This window comes from Octopus bimaculoides, chromosome 9, assembly GCF_046866305.1.
Source record: "Octopus bimaculoides isolate indiv1 chromosome 9, ASM4686630v1, whole genome shotgun sequence".
Classification (NCBI taxonomy): domain Eukaryota; kingdom Metazoa; phylum Mollusca; class Cephalopoda; order Octopoda; family Octopodidae; genus Octopus; species Octopus bimaculoides.
Genome location: NC_142936.1, coordinates 28,754,179 through 28,779,185, shown reverse-complemented (window position 1 = coordinate 28,779,185; position 25,007 = coordinate 28,754,179). Strand labels below are relative to the sequence as shown.

The 25,007-nt window shown below is 34.5% G+C and overlaps 1 protein-coding gene across 8 annotated transcripts in view; it reads right to left on the bottom strand.

Annotated features, from left to right (window-relative positions):
• LOC106877599 (putative G protein-coupled receptor CG31760) overlaps positions 1 to 25,007 on the bottom strand; it is a 1,070,704-nt gene that overhangs the window by 57,164 nt on the left and 988,533 nt on the right. For all 8 annotated transcript variants that reach the window (XR_016243082.1, XM_089357298.1, XM_089357297.1 and 5 more), the window contains 3 exons: positions 22,061 to 22,129; positions 10,316 to 10,454; positions 7,586 to 7,697 (listed from right to left, as the gene is read on the bottom strand). Coding sequence is in view for 7 of the 8 variants with exons in the window: in XM_089357298.1 (XP_089213424.1) it covers positions 7,586 to 7,697; positions 10,316 to 10,454; positions 22,061 to 22,129 (320 nt within the window). In the remaining variant the exon portion in view is untranslated. The remainder of the gene's footprint in view (positions 1 to 7,585; positions 7,698 to 10,315; positions 10,455 to 22,060; positions 22,130 to 25,007) is intronic.

Sequence of the window (25,007 nt, the reverse complement as noted above, 5' to 3'; positions counted from 1 at the left end):
CTTTACGCTCATAGTTAAATTTTAAAATGCAGTTAATTGAAACGGGAAAATATATAAATATCACATGTAAATTTCAAATTGTCGTGTAAATTATCAGAGCAATTAAAAATACAAATTAAAGGCTCCATTTATTTCAACTACATGGAACGGATATGTTTTAAAATTATATTTCCATAGCAAACCATAATAAGTTTACTGCTTGACTGAGCAATGTGCAATATTTATTTCGTAATGCCAATATCGTTTGATACACAAATAACGACTGCAATATTATTACCAGTCGAATATGCCAGTGGCACGTTCAAACTCGTAAACAAGCCATTCACAGTGTTTTGTCATGGAGAAAAAAAATTATACTGCGGCCATGTTGGAGCACCGCCTTAAAGGATTTTAGTCGGACAAATCGACCCCAAAACTTTTTAAAGCCTAATACTTATTCTATCCGTCACTTTTGCTGAACCGCTAAGTTACAGGAACGTAAACATATCAACACCGGTTGGGTGAGGGCAAGCATAGACGCAAACACACACACACACACACACACACACACACACACACACACACACACACACATACGACAGGGCTTTTCATTTTCCGCCTGCCAAATCCACTCACAAGGCTTTGGTCAATCCGAGGTTATAGTAGAAGACACTTGCCCAGGGTGCCATGCAGTGGGAGGGTCGCGTCGTCTTACACATACATAGACGTATCATAGATATATACGTTTACATATGCACATATATAAGGATATATATATATATATATATATATATATATATATATATATATATATAATAATAATAATAATAATAATAGGGACAAAATCCAAAATTACAGGTAAAAACTCAATTAAAATCAATTTACAAAAAATTAAAATTAAATTGAGCTTTATAGATAAAATATATATAAAATATATAGTTTTAGGGAAAATAACCAAGTTTCAAGAACTCATCGATGAAAATCCACTATCACATATAGAAAAATTAATAATTAAAAGCACAATAAATGAGTATAATATAAAGTAAAGTAAATATCATAAGATAAATATAATAAATGTAATATAATATAATTATATTATATTTATCTTATGATATTTACTTTACTTTATATTATACTCATTTATTGTGCTTTTAATTATTAATTTTTCTATATGTGATAGTGGATTTTCATCGATGAGTTCTTGAAACTTGGTTATTTTCCCTAAAACTATATATATATATATATATATATATATATATATATATATATATATATATGTATATATATATATATATATATATATATATATATATATATATATATATATATATATATATATATATATATATATATATATATATATATATATAAAATTTAAAGGTCACAATACATATATTAAAACGCTACTAATAGTTTCATATGTTTGTTGGGAAAACACAAACATATTCTTTAAGCGCAAACCATATATCATAACGAACTAAAGAAACTGAATAATAGAAGAAACGCAAAAATATTGAGAAGGCAATATATAGAAAATGCAGAGAGTAGATAACGGAAAGTGAAGAACGGAAAACGAAAACCAGAAATTAAAAGGTAAGAAGTAAAAATTAAAACGATAAAAGATCTCTCCTCCTTAGACCTTAAATGATAAGGCTGGAACGATTTCAAGTCAGTCAGAATAAGGTGGAATTTTCCAATTTTTCAAAATATATTTATACAAATGCAAGCAATCACTGAAAATTACTAGCCTGGAGTTCAATAGAGTGTTAGGGATCTTAGATAAACAAAGTCTACATTTATTCGATCCATTCATATAAGGTATGACTTTCTCAATTACTTTCGATTTAATCACATGCAGTGTTTCATTATCTTTCAAACTCCATACATGACTTGCCAACTTAGTAGCTTTACTTTTGTCCTTATGTCGGAAGGAGGCTATGTGATTGGCATAGCGATTTTTAAATTCACCTTCACATAATCCAATATAGGTCTTCTTATCAGTTGTATTATTTATTTAGGGTTGCAGTAATTTCTGCCTCTGTATGATAGATTTAGTCATACATCGTTGGTCAAGTGGACAGGATCCTGGGTCGCAACAGTTGCACCTGTAATCAGGCTCTTGGTATTGACCACGTGTAATGATACTCTTCATATTGGGGCAGTAGCTATATGATAATTTTACAGTGCGCCTATTAAATATTTTCCTATATATGTGAGTGGCTGGAAAGTGTTTGTCTAGGAGAGACAGGAATATTTTACCAATGTTAGTTTTTATATTAAAGGAAAAAGGCGGGGAAAATCAAATAATTTTCCTTGGCCGACTTTTAGGTTTCTTATTATCTTGATTAATGTTAGAGTGGTTATGTACTACTTTATCTTTGATGCCACTAGATCTTTTATTAATGTTTTGATTATTGTTAGAGGGATTATATATCAACTTATTTTTCAAGCCACTATTGGCTAGAGTCTTGTTATTGTTATAATATGGGGCAGCTTTCTCGAAAATTTCTTTGGAAGAAGAGAGGTTAGACACTCTGTTACTAATATTAGCCATCAGGTTTTTAAATATTACAGGAGGGTGACAGGACTGTTTATGTATATATGCAAGTTTCTCAAATGGAGCACTTTTTTTGTTGAATTTTCTATCTAGGGACACCAAGCTAAGTTAAAAGAAGTTAAGAGAAGTTAATAGAAGTCAAAAGCACTTGGGAACAAGACAGGAAAAAATAAAAAAGTAACAATTGAGAAATTGAAAACGAAAAAAATAAAAAAAGTAACAATTGAGAAATTGAAAACGAAAAAATTGAAAAAAATGAGACAGTCTGAAAGGGTGTGAGTTTTTAATAGATTACATAAACCTTAAAACACTCGAAGAAGTTTTTGGGACATTGTTGAAAATACCAAAAGGTTTCAAAAAATCTAAAATTCTTAGAGAATTCTCTTGAATCTCGGAATTTTTTATTTAAATGTTCAGCGTCATGAAGTTATACAATTTCAGAATTTTAGTGTTTTAAAGATTTAAAGTATTAAAGTTTTAAGGTTTCAAAAGTATAATGGTTTAAGGGAGATGGATAGATAGATAGATATGGAAACAGCGCAAACCACTTACTCACGCCACATCCCACTATCAACAAACACGTTCTAGAGGGAGAACAATGCAACTCACTGTTCACTGACCTAGCAGGATATTCACTCTGGAAGAAAAGATGATACTGCGCAAAGGCCCCAAATATACTTTCACCTGGAGACTCCCGGAACATGCCATCACCACACCTGTCTCCAGAATGGCATACACACTACTATGGGTACAGAAAATCAACAACGAAGACCATCACGGAGACTATGACGGAGTGATAAAACCTTACCTGTATGAAGGAGAGTTCAACAAATCACCCGCTAAGGAACACTTCGAGAACAAAGTTGGTAGGCTATGTCACGACCTTCTGAAGACCATGAGGTTTGTTAACAGACAGCGACCACGAGGTTTGTTAACCTGACTCCCAAGGAGATTAGCACACTTGACTCCTTAAAGAGGAAAAACTATACATTCCTGCTCTCGCACAAAGGGGGAGAATTCTCTGTGATCGATACGGACGCCTACGATGAGCCAGTGATGTCCATCTATCCCAAGACGATATCTACAACTCACATGACCATACAGCTGCGAATAGGGTTACGAACAGAGTTGAGAACCAACAATTTATGGAAGAGCGTATCCGGAAGCATGAAATTCAGAAGGCATACATATAAAAGCTATAGAGCACACTACTCCTGCATACATGGTTCTCCTGCGTAATCAAAACACACTCAGACACCAGCGACGTGAGACAGCTCAAAGTACGCCCGATCGTCGTCAGCACAAAGTTCCCACTCCGGGAAATGGAGTGGCTTGTAGCATGGATGGTACCAGGTATGGCATTATACAAAAGAAGAACAGCATTTTTTTTAATGGACGCATAGTTTGATTACTCCGAATAAATCATGAAAAATATCCGCTATCATCAGGTGATTTTAAACATAGGGAGGAAGAGAAAATTCAAAGCGAATAAGTATATTTGAAGAAGTGTTTTGTCCTGTTTTCCATTTTTTCTTGTTGTTTACGTATTTCACTCGTTTTTCCCTCGCTTGTTTACGTATTTCATGTTATTTGCACCGTTGGTGAACTCCTGTACCCATATATGCATGTATATATACTATATTATATATTATTTATTATTCAATTGAACGCGACCCATCTATTTCCAAGTAAGTTTATCTTCAACTTTTGATGCGACTCTCTACTCTATACTGTTTTCTTCCTCCATCCTTCTCTAATTTCCTTTTTCTCCTCCTCCCTCCTTCACCATTTTCTATCTGTCTCTCTCTCTCCCCTCTTTCTCTTTCTCTCGTTGTTCAAGCATGACACCGTCCATCTTTCTTTTCCTCATGCGACCAGCTTTTTTTCCTGCATGGACGTTTAAAAGAACGGACGTATTTTTTCTATCTCTCTTCAATCTTTTCTCTTTTCAAAAAAAAAAATGTTTCTCTCAGCGTTCACTATTTTCGTCTCCTTCTGGTCTAACGACCCTCTGTGTTTGCTTTCGTTCGGTTTCCTTGTATGTTTCCACTGTATTTTTTTTTGTTCACAACTTTGACCCTCCATAAACCGTAAATTTTAGTTTAGAATTTATCAGAGCAACTGTCTTTGACGACTCATATTGTCCTTGAATGCTCGAAATGAGCAGTAGATAGACAGCCGACAACTGATTAAGGGTCCTTTCTCTGTGTTTACTTGTCCTATTTTCTATTTTTTCTTGTTTACTTATTTCACTCGTTTTCCCCTCGTTTGTTTACATATTTCATGTTATTTGCATCGTTAGTGACGTCCTGTACTCATATATACACGTATATATATATATATATATATATATATATATACACACACACATATATATATATATATATATATATATATACATATATATACATATATATACATATATATATATATATATATATATATATATATATATATATATATATATATATATATATATATATATATATATATATATATATATATATACATATATTATATATATATATATGTAATCAAATCTCTCTTTCTCTCTCTCTCTCTCTCTATATATATATATATATATGTAATCGAACCTATTATCATTGTTATGTATGAAAATGAGTGTGCGTGTATAAAAATGTATAAAAATGTATGTATGTATATATGTTTATATGTATGTGTGTGCATATGTATATGTTTGTGTATGAGTTTGTTCATATATGTAGATATATAAGTATGTGCATAAGTATGTATGTATATCTGTATGTATGTATATATACATATATATATGTTTGCATGTAAGTACGTACTTGTTTTAGTACATTGATTCGCGGGCGCACGTGTTGTGGGAATGCAAGCGTTTGTATTGAAATTATATATAGGTGCGTATATCTGTATGTTATATCTATGTATGTGTGCGTGTATGTGCATATATGAGCTTCTTAGTATGTATGTATACACACATACACACACACACACACACACACACACACACACACACACACACACATACATATAAAGGGCTTGTCAAAAATAACTGATTCACCTAGCATCATAGCATTATAATTTTGAAAATTCTATAAAACCGTCAAAAGCTTGTTTATTTTTATGTTTTTTGATTTATTATTAGTGTTGCTTAATATGCTTTGCTACAATTGCTGTTTCTTTTCAGATATCATCAGAAAACGGTAACTAAAATTCATTAAAATGACAGATCTATCAGGTTTTCAAAGAGGTCAAATTGTTGGTGCTCGTATGGCAGGCGCTAGCGTATCGAAAACAGCCAAAATGTTTGGTGTATCAAGAAGTATTGTCTCGACTGTAATGACAACCTTTGAAAAAGAAGGAAAAACCTCCTCGTCGAAAGAAAACAAAAATTTCAGAGAGGGACCGTCGGACTCTTATGCGAATTGTTAGAAACGATCACAAAAGTACAGCTTCCAAAATTACTGCAGAGCTTAATGACCACCCAGAGAACCCAGTTTCTACAAAGACTGTTCACCGGGAGCTGCACAAAGCCGGATTTCACTGGAGGGCTAATCACTACTTTCAAAAACAAACGTTGCAAAGCGTGTAGAGTGGAGTAAAAACCTACAGAATTGGTCCCTAGAGCAGTGGAAGAATGTTATTTTCTCGGGCAAGTCATCTTTTACCATATTTCTGACCACCGGCCGAGTATACGTGTGGAGACAGCCAAAAGAAGCATTTGACCCAGACTATCTTTTTCCAACTGTTAAACATGGTGGAGGATCTGTGATGATCTGGAGGAGTATATCTTGGAAATCCGCCGGCCCAATGTTTTCCCTTCATGGCAGAATTAATAATCAAGACTATTTAAGCATTTTATGTAATCAAATTCATCCCATGGTTGCGGAACTGTTTCCGGAGGGAAATGCAAAAAAAAAAAAAAAGGATGATAATGCACCAATTCACATAGCTAATGTTGTTACTGAATGGCACGAGGAACATTCGAGTGAAGTTGAACATCTTATCTGGCCACCACAGTCCACAGATCTCAATATTATTGAACATTTATGGTGCATTTTAGAAAAGCAATTAAGGAGTCGATATCCTCCACCACCATCACTACAAGAACTGAAGACTGTTATAGCCGAAGAATGGACAAAAATTTCTTTGGAAACAATTCAAACTTTGTACGAGACTGTTATAGCCGAAGAATGGACAAAAATTCCTTTGGAAACAATTCAAACTTTGTACGAGTCCATACCTCACAGAATTCAAGCTGTAATTACTGCCAAAGGTGGTCCTACCTCATATTAAAATTAATCTGTTTGAAATTTTGAAGTGTTTCCATTATTTTGTCCAACTCCTGTATACATATATTGCTACTCACAAAGTCTGGAGATCAGAAAGCATTGTATTCTCACTGATGCGAGGTTGTATAGTTGACTTCACCATCACCACTACCATGGTAACTACAACAGAAGCTAAAACTCTTCAACCCAGTTGGAAAAGCTATTCCAGCATGTCGATTCCATGTAAAAAAAAAAGAACTAATCTTTCTCCCAATTTCCGTCATTATGGAGATTACATATCGCTGGAATATATTCAGGCAGTATGTATATCATCCATTGCTGGTAGTGCAATAACACATAAATGCACCGTCATCATATGAGAATCAGTCAAGAAGAAACCTGGTATCTTCTCACAAGAATCCAAATAGGTTCAATAAAGAAACGCAAACTCAGAAAATTTTAAACTCGGACTTTTGAATGTTGATATGACTACAAGGTGTATGTGGATAGAAAGAAAACAACAAAATTATAAAGTTATGTTGCAAAATAACCTCAACTCGCTGATGAAACGTAAGCTAATTCAGACAGTCTTGTTTGAAAAATAGATTATTAGTTCAGTCTTGTTTTTGAATTTCTCTCTAAGTTCTACATACGGAAATAATTTGAACATTGCATTGTAAACAGAAACACTGGTGTTGTTTCAAGTTTACTTCTGGCAGTAAGTTTACTTCAACTTGCTTCAAACGTAGTACGTATATTAGGCATTATTAAAATAGATTATTAGTGTTCTTACCTTGCTTCCAAAGAGAAAAGCCAATGTCACTGTTGTTGTAAGTTGTGAATGTATGAAGACGACAAGATAAAGTAGATCAGGATTAGATGGGAATGGATCCTGGAAAAATATCCTTTCAAATAGAAACAGAATTAAAATTACATATGAGGAGAGATATTAAATGAAAAATATATTTACATTAGAGTTTTAAATACTTTAGTAGGTTCGAGGTATGTGTGTGTAAGAGTAGAAGGAAGTGTGGCAACAGAGTAAATAAAAGTAGGAAGGAGAAGCGGCGAGAGTGTGAGGGAAGGCGAGTATGAAGATAAAGAGGGAAACTGGAAAAGTAAGTGAGCATGATTGTTGGGGAAAAAAGTCTGCCCTCCATGTCGTGTATTCAAGCCGTTCGGTGGTTGAATTTGCATTTCGTCTATACTATATATTGATTTCTAATCCAGACATAAGGCCACATATACACACGAAGTGAATATAGTTAATTATATTGGCCCCAAAATATTATTGGTGCTCTATTTTCTTGGCTCCGAAAGATGAAAGGCGAAATAATTTGGGGTAGATTTGTCACATAATGGAACGAATTTTTTGTATCTAGTCAATAGTTTAAATATAGAATTAGAAGTGGATTTCAAGTGGGGGAGAGTCTGCTTTGTGATTTAAATTATCTGTAGACAGCATTTTCAGTTGATTTATGCTTGAGAAGGATGCAATTAATATCTTACTTGTTTCCCATTGTCCTAAAACACAGTGGCTTTATCAACCCATCGCAATATCAGTAGTTCACGTAGAACGCTGTAGCATAAAAGTAATATCCGGACAATCCTTCTCTATGGTTTTAATTTGCGGTAAAAAAAAAACTCATTACACCAGTGATGTTTCTGGAGTAAAAGTATGAATGTTAAAAATTATTCATTTCCCTTATAAGTACAAGATTTTATAACAGTGCAAAATTATTAAACGTTTTAACTTTGTCTTCTTAAGGTCCCCATGGAAGTGGAGTAAGGTAGTTTGTGATGTTGAAGGATTATCCTATGCATATAGAGGAGATTTGACGTGTCAGACAGGGTTCTTCATCGAATGGAATAATTGTAGATATAATATGAAAAAAAAAAAATAATAAATGCGCCCTTTTAAAGCCTAGCCAGGCTCATGGGCCCGGTTTCCCGGTTTCTGTGGCGTATGTGTCTCCCAGCTGGACGTGACGCCAGTCCATCACAGCGCTACTCATTTTTGCCAGCTGAGTGGATTGGAGCAACGTGAAATGAAGTGTTTTGCTCAAGAACACAACGCGTCGCCCGGTCCAGGATTCGAAACTACAATATTACGATCATGATGCTGACACCCTAACCACTAAGCCACGCGCCTCAGTTGTGGATATACTGATGTAAAAGTAAAAGTTTTTGGCTAGATTTTTCAAGCATGGATATTACATGGATACTATTTTTGAAAAGCTGAATTTCAAAGTACAACGCAAAGTAATAAATCAGTAAAAGGAACCCCAGATGATGTCTTAAAAAAATGCAAAACAACAATGAATTACTTGTGAATTCTTTTGGTAAATGTATATGGTTTATTTTGGTGTTATCATGTATTTTGCATCAAATTATTGTGGTGATTCTTTTACGAATATGAGAAATCCGTAACATAATGTTCCGCGAAACGCGTAAGAATGAGGGAGGCGCTTGAAAGGTAATTTCCTTATTGTAACATATATGTATAGGATATTCCTTCAAAATCAAAATGTTGATCTTATAAAAAGCTAGGGTTAATTTTCTCTCGAGTTAATTTTAAGGAAAGGGTGGTTTGATACAGGGCTCTTCCAGTAAAATAGATTAGTTTACCAATGAGTACGTGTGATATCTAGGGTAGGTGGCCTTCCAGTAGAATAAATTAGTTTAAGACATGAGGAAGTGGGGTGGTCGAAAGGTAGCGACTTCACCCACTGGAAAATGTTTTTTCATCGTAATATCAGCTCTCTGCACTTTTTCGCGGCAAGCTTACTTATTCCACTTTGAGAACTTTTCTACTTACCATTTAACAATGAGAACCTTCACTAATATCTTGCATTCTCCCATTTCACTTACATACTTATGGAAATTTTATCGCATAGCATGAATGGAATTATGGATATCAATACTGTGGTAGGTTTTAATACAACTTCCCACTAGCCTAAGAGAACGAGTTTCCACAATCAGAAAATCTATCCTCAATTATTTAGTATTACTACTGTCTACAATGTTAAACAACTATCCTGTATATATATATATATATATATATATATATATATATATATATATATATATATATATACACACAAATAATGTTGTAGTACTGAAGGATTGTTACCTGATAGAATTCTTACTGGTTAAACATTCTAGGAGTTTATGGAGTGTCTGTACGACACGGGCAGATTAAATACTACAATGTATTTGTGTTCGATGCACCAGTTTCATACATACGTTACATACATTACACACACACACACACACACACACACACACACACACACACACACACACACACACACACACACACACACACACACACACACACATTTGTAAGTATGTATGCATCTGTCTATCTACTTATCTGTGCACCGGTCAAGTTTTATTAACAAGTTTATCATAGAAGGCACTTCCTCAAGGTACTGGGAAGTGGAATAAAACTCGGATATATGTGTTTTCTACACACTATAATTTGACAGTGTGTACTTTAAGACAATATAAAAGTACTTACATGGAAACATTTAAAAATAATGAAAGTAAAGTTTCGTTGTATATGGCCCAACTTATAAACCGACTTTCGTTGAATTCAGACGGTGCTTTTCGTACAACAATACATAATCGTACTCCCCAGAGCAGGAAGAGAAGCTCGGCTGCAAAAGTTAAGGATAAAGTAAATTGCCATTGGCTGTATAATAATATAAAGACAAAAACAAATATTAACAAAGCATATTGTATATATCATAGAGACCAAATTACACAAAAAACTCCACCACAATCTCCAACGCTGCGATAGAATTCTAATTTGTTATTTGCAGCGTGCTGTCTAGATATATTAAAACTTTCTATATGTGCAACCGGTCAATACCTTTACAAAAATGGGTTTAATGAACTTGCTTCGTCGGCAACTGTGGTTGGAATAGTTTTGTGACAACATTTCCTGTTCTTCGACAAATATTGAAACACATATGTAGATGTGAAAATACTATAAACAACATAAAGAAAATCTTATTCACGACAAAAGTAATATCTGGCTCAGTCAATAGCCGGAAAAAATACAAAAATACGTATTGGTATGTATACTTTAATAGACAGAAAGTGAACTCGCGACACATATGAACACATGCACATACATATACGCAGGCAAACACATCTATCTATCTATCTATCTATCTATCTATCTATTTGTGTGTGCGTGTCTATCTGTCGGCACAATATGGTCGAATGGTTAATAAGCTCGATTGATAACAATGAGATCTCAGATTCAATCCCATTGAGAGGCATCTTAGGCAAATGTCTTTTCCTATAAAGCCTCAGATTGACTCATACCTTGGGAAGAAATTAAAGAGATGCAAATTATAGAAGCTTCTAGGATGGCTTATGCCACACTGATACTGCTTGAGAATTAACTTGTAGAATAGTCAACCTCTTAAATATTAATTCAAGAGTAGATAATTCAGTTGATTGAACAGCAGTCATCATTGTCGTACACTCCCTCCCTCTCTCTCTCTCACACACACACACATTAATATATACATTATATATATTGATATATATATATAGTGAATAGACAAGGATAATAGATCCAGGCAGGATCCCAAAACATTCAATAACGAATTTTCTAGCTACTAATTTTATGTCTACTTTGGATAAACTAGAGTTTCTCAAAGCAAATATCAGTGCTTAGTTGAGAAGATGTGTAATGGCTAATTATTGAATGAATTTGTCATATTTTTTTCTATCCTTAATATCAGTGAATCATTCTATTACTTCGTAAGAACTGGACCATAAGTTAAGTTTAACCGTATTCTTTAGTTTGTGTAGGTATTTACCAATGATATATTTACTAATTTTGCCTGAATCCGAGACAGAGGCATGCATCTACCAGTCTGAGGAATGGATAGGTGGGGAGAATTAGGCTTATGGTCTTTCAGGTTGATTCTAGGGGTTCTAGGGAGGTTCAGCTCTGTCCTTTAAATTGAACCTCTCCACTACCTTTTTAGCCTATAAGTCTAAATTAGGGTATTTTTATGTGTTATTTTATAGTTTTTCAGGTTATCTTTTTTAATTAAAGAGTTGTATAGATTAAAATCTAAGAGGTATATATAACCGATTATGTCCGCGTGTACTAGAATTAGTTCTTTCACTAATGTGTACAATTTCTTCAAGTGTTGGTAGAGGGAAACGGTGGCATTTAATGCAGAGTTCTTTAAATCTGGCCAGTCGAGGATAAGGTGGTGGAACCTTCCGAGATTTAAATAAATGCTGCAAATCCTCGTCGTTGTTGGTCTGGTCTTTTTTATTTTCTTCCCGATCGAACTGATATGCGCGTTCCTTGATGTGGCGTATAAAAGAATTGGTTTTATCAAAAAAGTTTTTTCGGTATTCTTTTTTGGCTAGTAATGAAATATCCTTAAAAGATGCATTTATGGTAAGCTTCTCTATATGCAGGTAGACTGCTTTAAGTGCTCAGGAAAAATTTGAGTATATGTATAGTGAATAAATCGAGATAATAGATCCAAGCAGGTACAATTCAAACATTCTAGTACTATCAAAGTTCTGGCTAACCACATCCAATGGCAAGGTATAACTTGGTACAATCCCAATATATTTCATCCGATGGATAAATCTTGAGTTCGCTTCGTTGGATTATAAACAGGAACGAAATAAAGGAGAATATGAATTGAAATATGATTCCAAATCAAGCAGTTACTGGTAACAAGAATAGTGTAAATAACCGGAGAACCTCCATAAGCGAAATGTGAACTCCGCTAAAAACGCTTGGAGTCGCTATAGCGAAAATAGTTGCATAATGGGTCAGGCTAATAATATACTGGGTATATGGATATATTACTATAATTAAAAGCGAGCACTGACTAAAGTATCTATGGAAGTCTTTCTAGATGCGTTCAACTGACAGTTGAGATAAACCGGTGGCTATAAGAAGTGCATCATCCTTGTACAGACCTCCGGAGTGGTTGGGGAAGTATTGGTTGATTTGGGAAAAGAAGGAAGTAACGGACCAGGTTAGTAAGCTGGGTGGAGTCGGATGAGCCCATGGTTATATCAAATATATCCACAGACTAGTTGCGTGATCAGTAATTATTATTGAAGCATAAAAGTGTTTCCCTAGTCGCCAGGATGATGTTGATTTCAGATCGGGAAATAAGTGCGCACTTCCTTGCAAGAATTAGGGTCTTATTTAAAAGATTCTCTCGTTTAGGCGGGTAGTGTATAAAAGCAGACACTTAGATTGTAGCAAACGAAATTCGTCTGTCATGGGCGTCATAATTTCTATTTCACGTGATTTCGGTCTATTGGATCTCCCTTAGGCACACACACACACACACAAACACACACACACACACACACACACACACACACACACACACACACACACACACACACACACACACACACACACACACACACACACACACATTCACTGTCAGTTTACTGATTTCAACATGTAATATAACCATTCGATAAATATAGCTCCAAAGAACAAGAAAGTTACGAAAACAAACTTTATCGACATGAGCAACTAATATTCTAAATGATTGCAATAGTAAATAACCATGTTGAAATCATTAAATTGAGTTCGAATCTCGCCGAGCTTGACGTTGCTTTTCATTCTTCTAGAACCGATAGATTAATCATACTAGTCAAGCATTATGATCTGTGTAATCGACTACAATATTTCACCGACCAAAAGCTGTGTTCTTGCCCTATGTCTACACTAGAAATCAATATCTTAGACATTACTTCAGACATTAAAACTCTTCTGTGACAGAGTTTAACTTATAAATATTCAGCCACCAATTTTCTGTAACAAATCATCCTTTTATGTTACAAATTTGTGACATTGGCGACTGATCTTCTCTTGATGATGTAAATATTACGTTAGTTTCTGATCTTTTGTTACAAATATTCTGTTATAAAAGAACAAAGAATCATGATTCCACTGCAAATGTGCTGTTGTATATATTCCGTTAAATCTAACAAGTCTAAGAAATATTTTATAACTGTCTGGACACAATTTTTCTGTTATAAACATTCTATTACACGTACATACACACAACCACCTCCCCCACACAGACACACTTCACATAAGTTATAAAGTTTAAGTTGACTGGGACATCAAGTCTCGCCTATTAGCTTGTCCAAGCGATATAAAAGATATTACCTTCTGGCAAGACAAGACCCGGAAGACAAGACTAAAGTCTCATTAAAAGATCGGGTTGTATACTTTTGTCAGTAATCAAACTAAATGATTTAAAGGTCAAAGCAAAGTTTTGAGGGGAGGAGGTTAATGTATACTATCGGCTCCAATACTTGACTACTACTTAATTTCATCGGTCCCGAAAGAATTAAAGGTAAAGTTAATCTCGGAAGTATTTGAACGCAATGCAAAAATTCCAGAAGAAATACACCCAGACATTTTTCCCGATGCTCTAACTTGTCACCTTGAGTATTGAAATAATAATAATAATAATAATAATAATAATAATAATAATAATAATAATAATAATAATTAATAATGATACCGCTCTAATGGTCATAAAAAATATTAATATCAACTGCGGCATTTTCCAAGGTGACTCACTTTCACCTTTAATTTTCTGCGTAGCTCTAATACCCATTACAAGTGAACTTAACAGAACAGAGTATGGATAAGTCATCTACTTTATATGGATGACTTAAAACTCTATGACAAAGACGATAATGAGCTTGAAAGACTACTTCGTACTGTGAGAGTATTCAGTGATGACATCGGGATGGAATTTGGTCTTGATAAATGTGCCAAGGCCACTTCCCAGTAAGAGAAATTGAAGACCTCACATTCTGTGGTGTTGGATGTTGACACAGTCATAAAAGAACACAAGCAGGAACAAACTGCAAATACTTCGGAATAAATGAGAGCTCTGACACTCAGCATGCAAGTATGAAAGAGAAAATCAGGAAGGAGTGTTACAGGAGAGTTCGAGCAGTCCTAAAATCCGAGGTAAATGCACGTAGCAAGGCTATAAATTCCTTAGCAGTTCCGGTTGTTATTTACAGTTTCAATGTGTTGAAGTGGAATATGAGCGAAATTAGGAAAATTGACAGGAAAATCCGTAAGCTACCGACTTGCAATAAGATGCACCACCCAAAGGCAGACGCAGATCGAGGCTTCATCAAATTTGAAATCTCCAACAAAACCACGACAATTGGCCTGGCAAAATATCTTGAAGCATCTAACAACTGGATGCTAAAGCTCGTTGAAAACAATGAAAGACGTAAGAAGCTTCATTCTGTTATGAAGGAAAGCAAATAATTTTCAAGTGAATTAATGCATGATACCAAGGTCGAACAATTGGCTGATAGATGGGAACAAAAACTTCTTCATGGCAAATATGTGGCCCGTAGCAAACAAGCCGATGTAGACCATCAGTGGCTACGGAGCTCAGGGCTAAAGGCAGAGAGTGAAGGCTTTATCTTTGATGCCCAAGATCAGAGCTTATTGACCCGGAACTATGAAGCCAATGTGATGAAAAATTGTGTAGACTCAGACTGCCAATACTGCAACGATGGGTTGAAATAGTTAACCGCCTAATCTCTGGATGTAAGGTTTTAGCATCTGCAGAGTACAATTCAAGGCATGACAAAGTTGGCCAATATCTACATTGGATAATGTGTCAGCATTATAAAATCAAAACTACCGACAAATGGTACAAGCACCACCCTGAGGAAGAAAATGTAATGATTCTTTGGGACTTCCCAGTATGTACAGACCAGACCATCAAAGCAAATAAACCAGATATTGTTGTGAAAGACCAAAACAATAAAGTTTGTTTATTGATTGACATGAACATACCCTGTGACCATAATATCTCGGCAAAAGAATTTGATAAGCTCAGAAAATAGAAAGATTTGTTAATCGAAATCGAAAATGTGTGGCATCTCAAGACGGTTACAATAACAGTGATTGTAGGAGTACTTGGAATGATCAAAAAAGGAACTGGAAATTATTTAAGAATGACCCCAGGCTTACCATCCATGCAGGAAGTGCAAGAGATTGTCTTAACTGTTACGTCACACGTATTGAGAAGAGCATTGTCGCTGTGAATTTTCTTTCCTTTTTATTCCCTTTATTTTATTTGTTTACTTTCTTTATTTTTTTATTTTTTCCTTTTTTCTCTCTGTCTTCCCATTTATCTCTATCACATGACTTTGTAAATGAAAATTCTGGTGCATTTATTTTAATGGCCTACCTATGTATACAGTCCGTATCTCTTCCCTCGGTTTCAGGAGGACAGTCAGAAAGAAATGGAAACTTAATTGAAAGAAGATGTTAATGAAGATAATAATAATAATAATGATCCTTTCTAATATAGGCACAAGGCCTGAAATTTGTGTGGTGGGGGATAGTTGGTCATATCGACCCCAGTACTCAACTGATACTTAATTTATCGACTCCCAAAGGATGAAAGACAAAGCTGACCTCGGCGGAATTTGAACCCAGAGCGTGGCGGCAGACGTGATACCGCTAAGCATTTCGCCCGACGTGCTAACGATTTTGCCAGCTCACTGCCTTAATAATAATAGTAATAATAATAAAGATGATGACGATGCTACTACTACTACTACTACTACTACTACTACTACTACTACTACTACTACTAATAATAATAATAATAATAATAACAGAATAGCATCGCGCTGAATAACAAATAGCCCCGCGTTGAATAAGAATAGCCCCGCGCTGAATAACAACAGGGATGTGCTACACCGGGCTCCCCATTCAAAGACAAATCTAATCTAATAACATCGTTGGAATTGGATAAAGGGACCTGTGGAAGACTTGAAGGAAGCGGTCTTTTAACGAAAATAATATTTAAAAAAAAGGAAATTTTACTGCCATACAAAGCACAGTTTCTCCTATACATGATGTCTCAGGGAAACATGTGCGAAACACACACGCGAAATCAACACCGGAAAGTTTACAAATTATAAAACAGAAATGGAACAAAACAGTAAATACATAAATTGAGTAATTACGTATACACTCGAATGTATACACAATCATATATACATTTTGATGCCCATAGGACTACACATACATCTCAATGTTTACACAACTATGTGAAATTTACAGGACACACATTCACGCATATGAAAACACGTGTCACAAACGAAGCAAAAGCCAAAACAAAACTATTTCTTTTATTTTTCGAACTAACACAGAGTGAACAATTCATACGTTTACTCAGAGATAAATATATTAACAAAAAAAAACAAAAACAAAAACAAAAAACAGACGAATACAGATCTGTTAGCCTTGTTTACATGCAGAGAACTCGGTGACGGTTTTGTCTCAAAAACTTAACCCAAACAGACAAATACGTCCCTAATGTCAACGTCGAAGCTCGTCATGCCTCAATGATAACAAAACAAAATGTGAATCTTCTGTCGGACACAGCTTCGCCCTGACGATTAATATATCTCAAAGGCAATTATCAAAAGTTGTTGGGCTGAATAAGATGAATAAATTGATCATCTAAAAGGCTCGTTTTCACGTCATTACCTTCATCTTGGCACTTTAAAAGTTGAAAAATGTGATGGTTTCTTCATAATAGCACCATGAGACAAATTTTCGCTGCCCAAGTTGGAAAAATACTGCTTGATGTTACTTTGATACAACAATGGGGCCAGTGGAATAGACAGAAAAAGAAAAAAAATTATTACTAGCTTTCAAAATGCTTTTATAGAAGTATTTCTTTATTGGGAAGCCTATTTATAAATATGATAAACAGGTTGAAACCCTACCTTCCCCTGCTCAATGCAACAAGAAAGGGATCTAGTAGAGGATAAAAAAAATAACACACCAGAAGTAAAAAACGAAAAGAAAAGAGAAGTAGAATGCATGTGAGTATTGGAAACTTTGTGTTGAAATTCTATGGTAGAGCTTTCTGCAGAAAATTCTATATCTGATATTTTGCTTAATGCAAACACATATATATCTTGAATATCCACTAACCTTGTCATTCCAGCAAAGTTGGCAACGAAGATTATTTCTTGTTACAATATTTGCAAGTAGTTCATGTTTTAGTAAAACTATTTTTACAAGTTACTTTCTATACCAAAATATAACAGAAATTGAAAATCACCCGCTTAGTAGTGGCAGAGGGATAAAGATATACAATATCAAACTGAACAACAAAAAAAAAAATCATAGGACATTTGACTCGTAAATATGTGTGTGAACAATATTTGTCTTAAACACATTTGTCGTCGACCCAATGTAGTATGCTGGTCTGAAATCAGCATTCATTTCTACCTTGCCACAGTATAAACTCGCAAGATGATTTCCATTAAGCGGACACTTAAAAGAGTCCATACAGTTACAAGATAATGTTACCAATGTTTGACTGATGTTTTGAATTAGTGGAATTGATAGAACTTGTGAAAGTTTTGAAACAAGAGTTGTAAACTTCAATAGAATTTCTATGAAAGATTTTATATCTATGAAATAAAGCCGACTTAAGAAATTCATTTGTTATATTGTATGAACATTCAAGTTAAAAGCATGATTAAACCAAAGAGCTTTCCTGTTTAAATTTCTACATCTGGTAGCTAAATTCCTGGTTACATATTCCATGTGAAAAATTCACTACAATTATGTGGTTCATTATAAAATTTCGTAGTCTTTATAAAAGCAGCAACACCTGAAGCTCAGGATAATATACGTCTATTAACAGTACGTTCTAAATTAGAGAATATTTTACTGAGTGATTATTAATATAAAATAACTATTCATTACAGTTATATTTTAAGCGTCTAAATCTACAGTTTACATTTAGAAAATGAACATTTGCTAGAATTCTCTCAATTGTAATTTTTAAATCTAATTCACCGGAAAATGAAATAATCTGTCTTCCAAAATCTGCCAATGCAATCTGCATTCACTTTTCACAATAGAAATACTTTGTCATCACAATAAAACCACCCGCCAAACGTCGGCAACCGTTTACACAAAGTGTCTAAAACATGTAGTTTCCAACCAAAAACACTCTAGAAACATCAAACAAATTCTGCCAAGTTACTATTAATGATAAGGCATTGGTAAAGGGATAAGGCTTTTACCTTTGCACATCTATCCAATGAAAGTTTTTCTTCGGTATTAATTTTGTACGTATAATCAATCGTTTTCTAGTTGCTTTCATGACATTAATATTCTTATTAGATTTCTGTTTGGTTCCTCAAATTTCTTTCCATGATCGGAGACCAGAGATTCGGTGTGAGATTTAATATCTATCGTGTGTGTGTATAAGAGAGCCAGTATGTGCGTGTGGAAGAGGGCTGGTGACCTTGACGTGTGTGTGTGTGTATGTGTAGGTGTGTGGATGTGGGGCTGGGAAGTGGTCAGTGCTAGTGTGTGCGTGGTGGTGTGATGTGATGTGATGTGGTGTTGTGTGGTATGGTGGTGTATGGCGTATGGTTGACAGGAGCCAACTCGGTAGAAAACTACTTTAGGATACTGCATCTGTTTTGGCAGGGCTTTATGGCTGGATGCCCTTTCTAACACCAGCCGTTCTGTAGAGTGGATTCAGTGCTTTTTACATGGCACTAGCACCCGAGAAGTTAGTTTTGGCATGACCTGAATACCCTTACAAATGCCAACCACTTTACAGTATGGACTGGATGCTTTTAACTTGGCACCAACACTGGCAGGGTCACCAAATAACTCGCAAGAGAAGGAATTATGAGATGGGCAGGGTTATTTGAGAAGGGGAATTTGTGTCAGTGGATGAAAGGTTAGACTGTGACAGAGGGACAGGGAGGTAGAAACTGGTGTATTGCTATAAAGGAGGAGGCAATGGAGGAGGTGATTCGGTATCAGATGATGAAAGGTTAGAGTATGACAGAGAAATAGAGTGGCAGAAATAGGTGTCTTACTATAGAGGAAGTACATGGTAACCCAGTGAGAGAGAGAGAGAGAGAGAGAGAGAGAGAGGGAGAGAGAGAAGAAAGATAGAGAGGGAGAAGAGAAAGAGAGGGAGAGGAAGAGAGAGGAAGAGAGTGAGGGAGAGAGGTGCAAGAAAGAGGACAGAAACAGGTGGGCTGATGTAAAGGAGATACTTGGTTACCTAGTCAAAGGTAAAACAAGCGGAGAGAGTGGCTGCTGTAGAGGAGATACATGGCTACCCAGTCAGAGGGAAGAGAAAGGGAAAGGGAGAGATAGAGAGTGAGAGAGAGAGTAGGAAATAGCAATAGTATAAGAGAGAACAAAAGAGAGATGAAGTTCCAGGGTATGCTCACAAGTAACAAGGATGTGATGGTAGAATAAGTAAGAAAGAGGTATGAAAGTCGTAATATACGCGATGAGGTATTGACAACAAGGCGCAAGGAGGGAGTGGGGATTGCAGCGATTGGCGAAAACGTGGGTAGAAAAGTGAAAAATATTGTATGTGGTTAGATGATCTAAATTTGTTTTTTCAGCATATTGGCACAGAATTTTTTTTTCTTTTCCTCTTATTTATAATTGTTTGTAATTTTCATGTTAAAAGGCATTTCAATATGCTGGCCACAGATAAGATTTTGTTTGAAAATTTTTTCCTTATATTAGAAATATATATATATATGTATCAATACGCCAATTTGTACGTACCTGACGCGTGTGTCAGGCTTAAGAGAAAGAAATTGTTGAAAGAAATTTTGTTGCTTAAATGAAAATTTTTAAGTCGGCCTCTTGTAATCTCTGGAAGAGATTTGAAACCACCAGCCATGCGAATTACGCTTTCACAACACCCATATCTACTGGGCCACCGAAGCGGCAATATTATGAAAGACAAAATTAAGATACTTAAATTTGATGCGTGTGTCGAGCAAACGAGAGAAAGAGTGAGAGAGAAAGGGAAAGAGAGAGTGAGAGGGATTGGCTGATATGTATTTGAATTCCTTTCTACGATTGAAATGAAATTGACCCCTGGCTATTAAAAGCCTAACCATACACACACACACACACACACACACACACACACACACACACACACACACACACACACACACACACACACACACACACACACACACCACACACAAGAATTTGTAAATGTTCAAAAGAACGTAAAATAATTCTTCTTGGAAATAGTCGATCTACTATTCCAAAGAGATTTAGAGCAATCTTAAGGTAAAATAATTCCAGTGCTAATTATTTGTGTGCTGTATATTATTATTTATTTGCTCATTATTCCGTTTTACATACCTAATAGATTCTTTTCTACTCTAGGCACAAGGACTGAAATTTTTGGGGAGAGGGCCAGTCGATTAAATCGACCCCAGTTCGCAACCGGGTACATAACTAATAGATTCTCTATCATATAATAGCTAATGGTGAGGTCCATTGTTTCATCTGAATATATTGCTTCTTGGGACAAAAATGGTGACAACACACGAAGGTGTGCTTAAATTGTTATCGTACATTTTGATTGGTTGTTATATTCATTAGATTCTTGTATTTGTGCGTTCGGTGAATGTAAAGAGTGTAACTGCGCCCTCTTTGAGTGTCTAAATTACATATAAGTATTTACTGGAATACATGCGTGAATGTGTTATTAATGTATCTTTTACAGATGCCAGCATATGTTTAAAGAGTTCATGCAACATATTCTATAAAAGACAGATAACAATTATGTGTACATATATGCACGTGTGCGTATACATCCAATTTACAAGCATAGGTGCCTACATACATACATACAAGCATATGTCTACATACATACACATATATACATAAATTATTATTCGTAACCTGTGTTACTTCCACGACAATCTTGGGTTGTCAATAAAACCGAGTGACCAGTTGGCAAGCCCGTTACCAATACAATATGTAGCAGAACAGTAAAAGTATGCAACACTTTTTCTAAGTTTTGGCATATAACCATTGTTATTATATAATTTCCGTCCTGTTTCTTTGTTTCTTCGTTACAATCCATTCCTTTCTTTATAGAAAAGATTCAAATAACTGAAATCAAAAGATAAAATATACAAAGCACCAAACACATGCATGTATCTATAGCTAGAAATGTTTGACATAATAGTGCGCTTCAATACTTACAAATATTTACACTAGTCATGCAGTGAAAGTAGCAATGTCATACATAGAAAGTTGTTTTTTAATAAGTCATCAAAGATGTTCAATTAAAATCAATAATAATGTACCAAGAAGTGTTTTCACAAAATAAAAATAAACAGTAATTGCAAACAGATTTCCTACCTATAGCAGCCGAATGGTCCCACCAATCAGACGAACATTGGAACGCTTGCAATCCACTAGTGTGTTTACCTGAAAGAATATATTTTATATAATCTGAATATATCAATATAAACAGTTACTGAATGCCTGGCTATTTATCTATCTGTCTATCAATAAACGTTTGGGTGTACATGCAGGAACATACTAATTAGAAGATACACATATCTTGTTAAGTGCATTTATTCGTTCAAAGCTGTAAAATTACTCCATCAGTATTCCGAACTTCCAGCTTATATGATTTCTTCAGTTAACCTTGTATATATCTGAAAGAATGCCTATTTGTCATAAATTCGGAGTAACAATGGAGAGAAACTGCAGCAGCTCCGAGCTCCGAACATATATATATATATATATATATATATATATATATATATATATATATATGTATAAATGTCTCTTAAAGGATAGAGCTCAAAATCAATATATATATATATATATATATATATATATATATATATATGTATATATATATAATTCGTATTCAATGAATAGAAGAATAGAAAAGAAAATGCAGAGTCGAAAGTTAATAAATAATTTATTAATAAATTGATAATTCTTACTTTCTTTCGCTGTTTCCATTTGTCCTCATTAAATAAATTACAAATTTATGCTTTAAATTTGCATTTATAAGATATGAATAAAATATCATCAGGGAAAAAGATATACAATAGAAGATTACATGTTGACCTATTAGTTCATATCAGCCGGCTAAATGTACGGAGTTATTTTATTTTTATTTTTGTATGTGTGTGAGGTATAACATTAATTTGAACATTATAAAATCAGAAAGTAAAATAAATAAGGTAGAATAAAATAAAATAATAAACAAAGTAATATACAAGAAAAATAAAACGTATAAAATATGAAACAAAAGAGATGCGTATGTATATAGATATATGTATACATATGTGTGTGTGTATGAATGTGTATGTGTGTGTGTGTGCGTATATATATATATGCATGCGATTATTACTGTGAGTGTTTTATTACAATATAATTCTGCACACGCATATATTGAGAAACCGTCATGATTAGATATTTTCTAAAATGCATGTAAACTAATGTAAATTTCTCCAACCAATGGGCACTCATTCATACATAGAGCCTATATGTTAATTTTTCCTTACATGTATATATCTATAAGTGTGTGCGTTTGTATGTATGCTCTTTACTCTTTTACTTGTTTCAGTCATTTGACTGCGGCCTTTAGTCGAGCAAATCGACCCCAGGGCTTATTCTTTGGATGCCTAGTACTTATTCTATCGGTCTCTTTTGTCGAACCGCTAAGTTACGGGGACGTAAACACACCAGCATCGGTTGTCAAGCGATGTTGGGGGACAAACACAGACACACAAACACACACATATACGTATATACATATATGCGACGGGCTTCTTTCAGTTTCCGTCTACCAAATCCACTCACAAGGCTTTGGTCGGCCCGAGGCTATAGTAGAAGACACTTGCCCAAGGTGCCACGCAGTGGGACTGAACCCGGAACCATGTGGTTGGTAAGCAAGCTACTTACCACACAGCCACTCATGCGTCTATATGTATCTATGTACTTTCTTTTACATATATTTTTTTACATATTTATTTATCACTATATATTTGATTAATAAATTCAAAATAGGATAAAAATCTTTTACAAGAATATAATTATTCGTTTATATTTATATAAGGGCATTACTACAGAATAATGCCACACAACGGACTTCCCAAATAAACACATTTTAGTACTAAAATGTGCTTATTTGGGAAGTCTTGTGTGGGATTATTCTGTAGTAATGCCCTTATATAAATATATATTTATCACTATATATGTATATTCTATCCTACCTTATTCCATTTTTGTTCGACTTTTATCTATGTATTTTATTTTAATTTTTATCGTATTTACTTTATATTTTATACATTTTATCGTTATTTTTCTTGTATTTTATTTTATTCTTTTATTCTTTTATTTGTTTCAGTCATTTGACTGCGGCCATGCTGGAGCAAATCGACCCCAGGATTTATTCTTTGTGAACGTAGTACTTATTCTCTCGGTTTTTGCCGAACCGCGAAGTAACGGGGACGTAAAGACACCAACATCGGTTGTCAAGCGATGGTAGTGGACAAACACAGACACAGAAACTGTAGTAGAAGGTGCAACGCAGTGGGACTGAACCCGGAACTATGTGGTTGGTAAGCAAGCTACCTGCCACACCCACTCCTGCGTCTATGTATATTATCTTATTCTACCTTTTTTATTTTACTTTATTTCTTATATTCAAATTAATCCGTTAACCCTTGCGCACACAAAAATAGAAATAAAATAACTCCATATATTTAGTTTGCCGGCATAAACTAAGATGTCAGCATGTAATCTTCTATCGCATTTCTTTTTTCCCTGATGATATTTTGTTCACATCTTATAAATGCAAATTTAAAGCATAAATTTGTAATTTATTTAATGAGAACAAATGGAAACAACTATAGGAAGTAAGAATTATCAATTTATTAATAAATAATTATTAACTTTCAAGTTTCCATTTTCTTTTCTTTTCTTCTATTAATTGAATACGTATTATATGCATAATATATACCAGTTGATTTAGGGAAATTTTATTTCCCCAAAATATAAGGTATAGAACCATTATTTTCTTGGATGTAATCATGCCTTTAAGAGGTTAATATATCCTCTAATTAACCTATATATATATATATATATATATATATATATATATATATATATATGTGTGTGTGTGTGTGTGTGCGTGCGTATATATATATATATATATATATATATATATGTATGTATGTATATTCGATTAATGAGAGAGACAGAATATGATCCCTACAATCGTTTCGACCTATTTGTCATCGATCCCTCACTGGTGGTATTCTAAACATTTGATTTAGGTGTA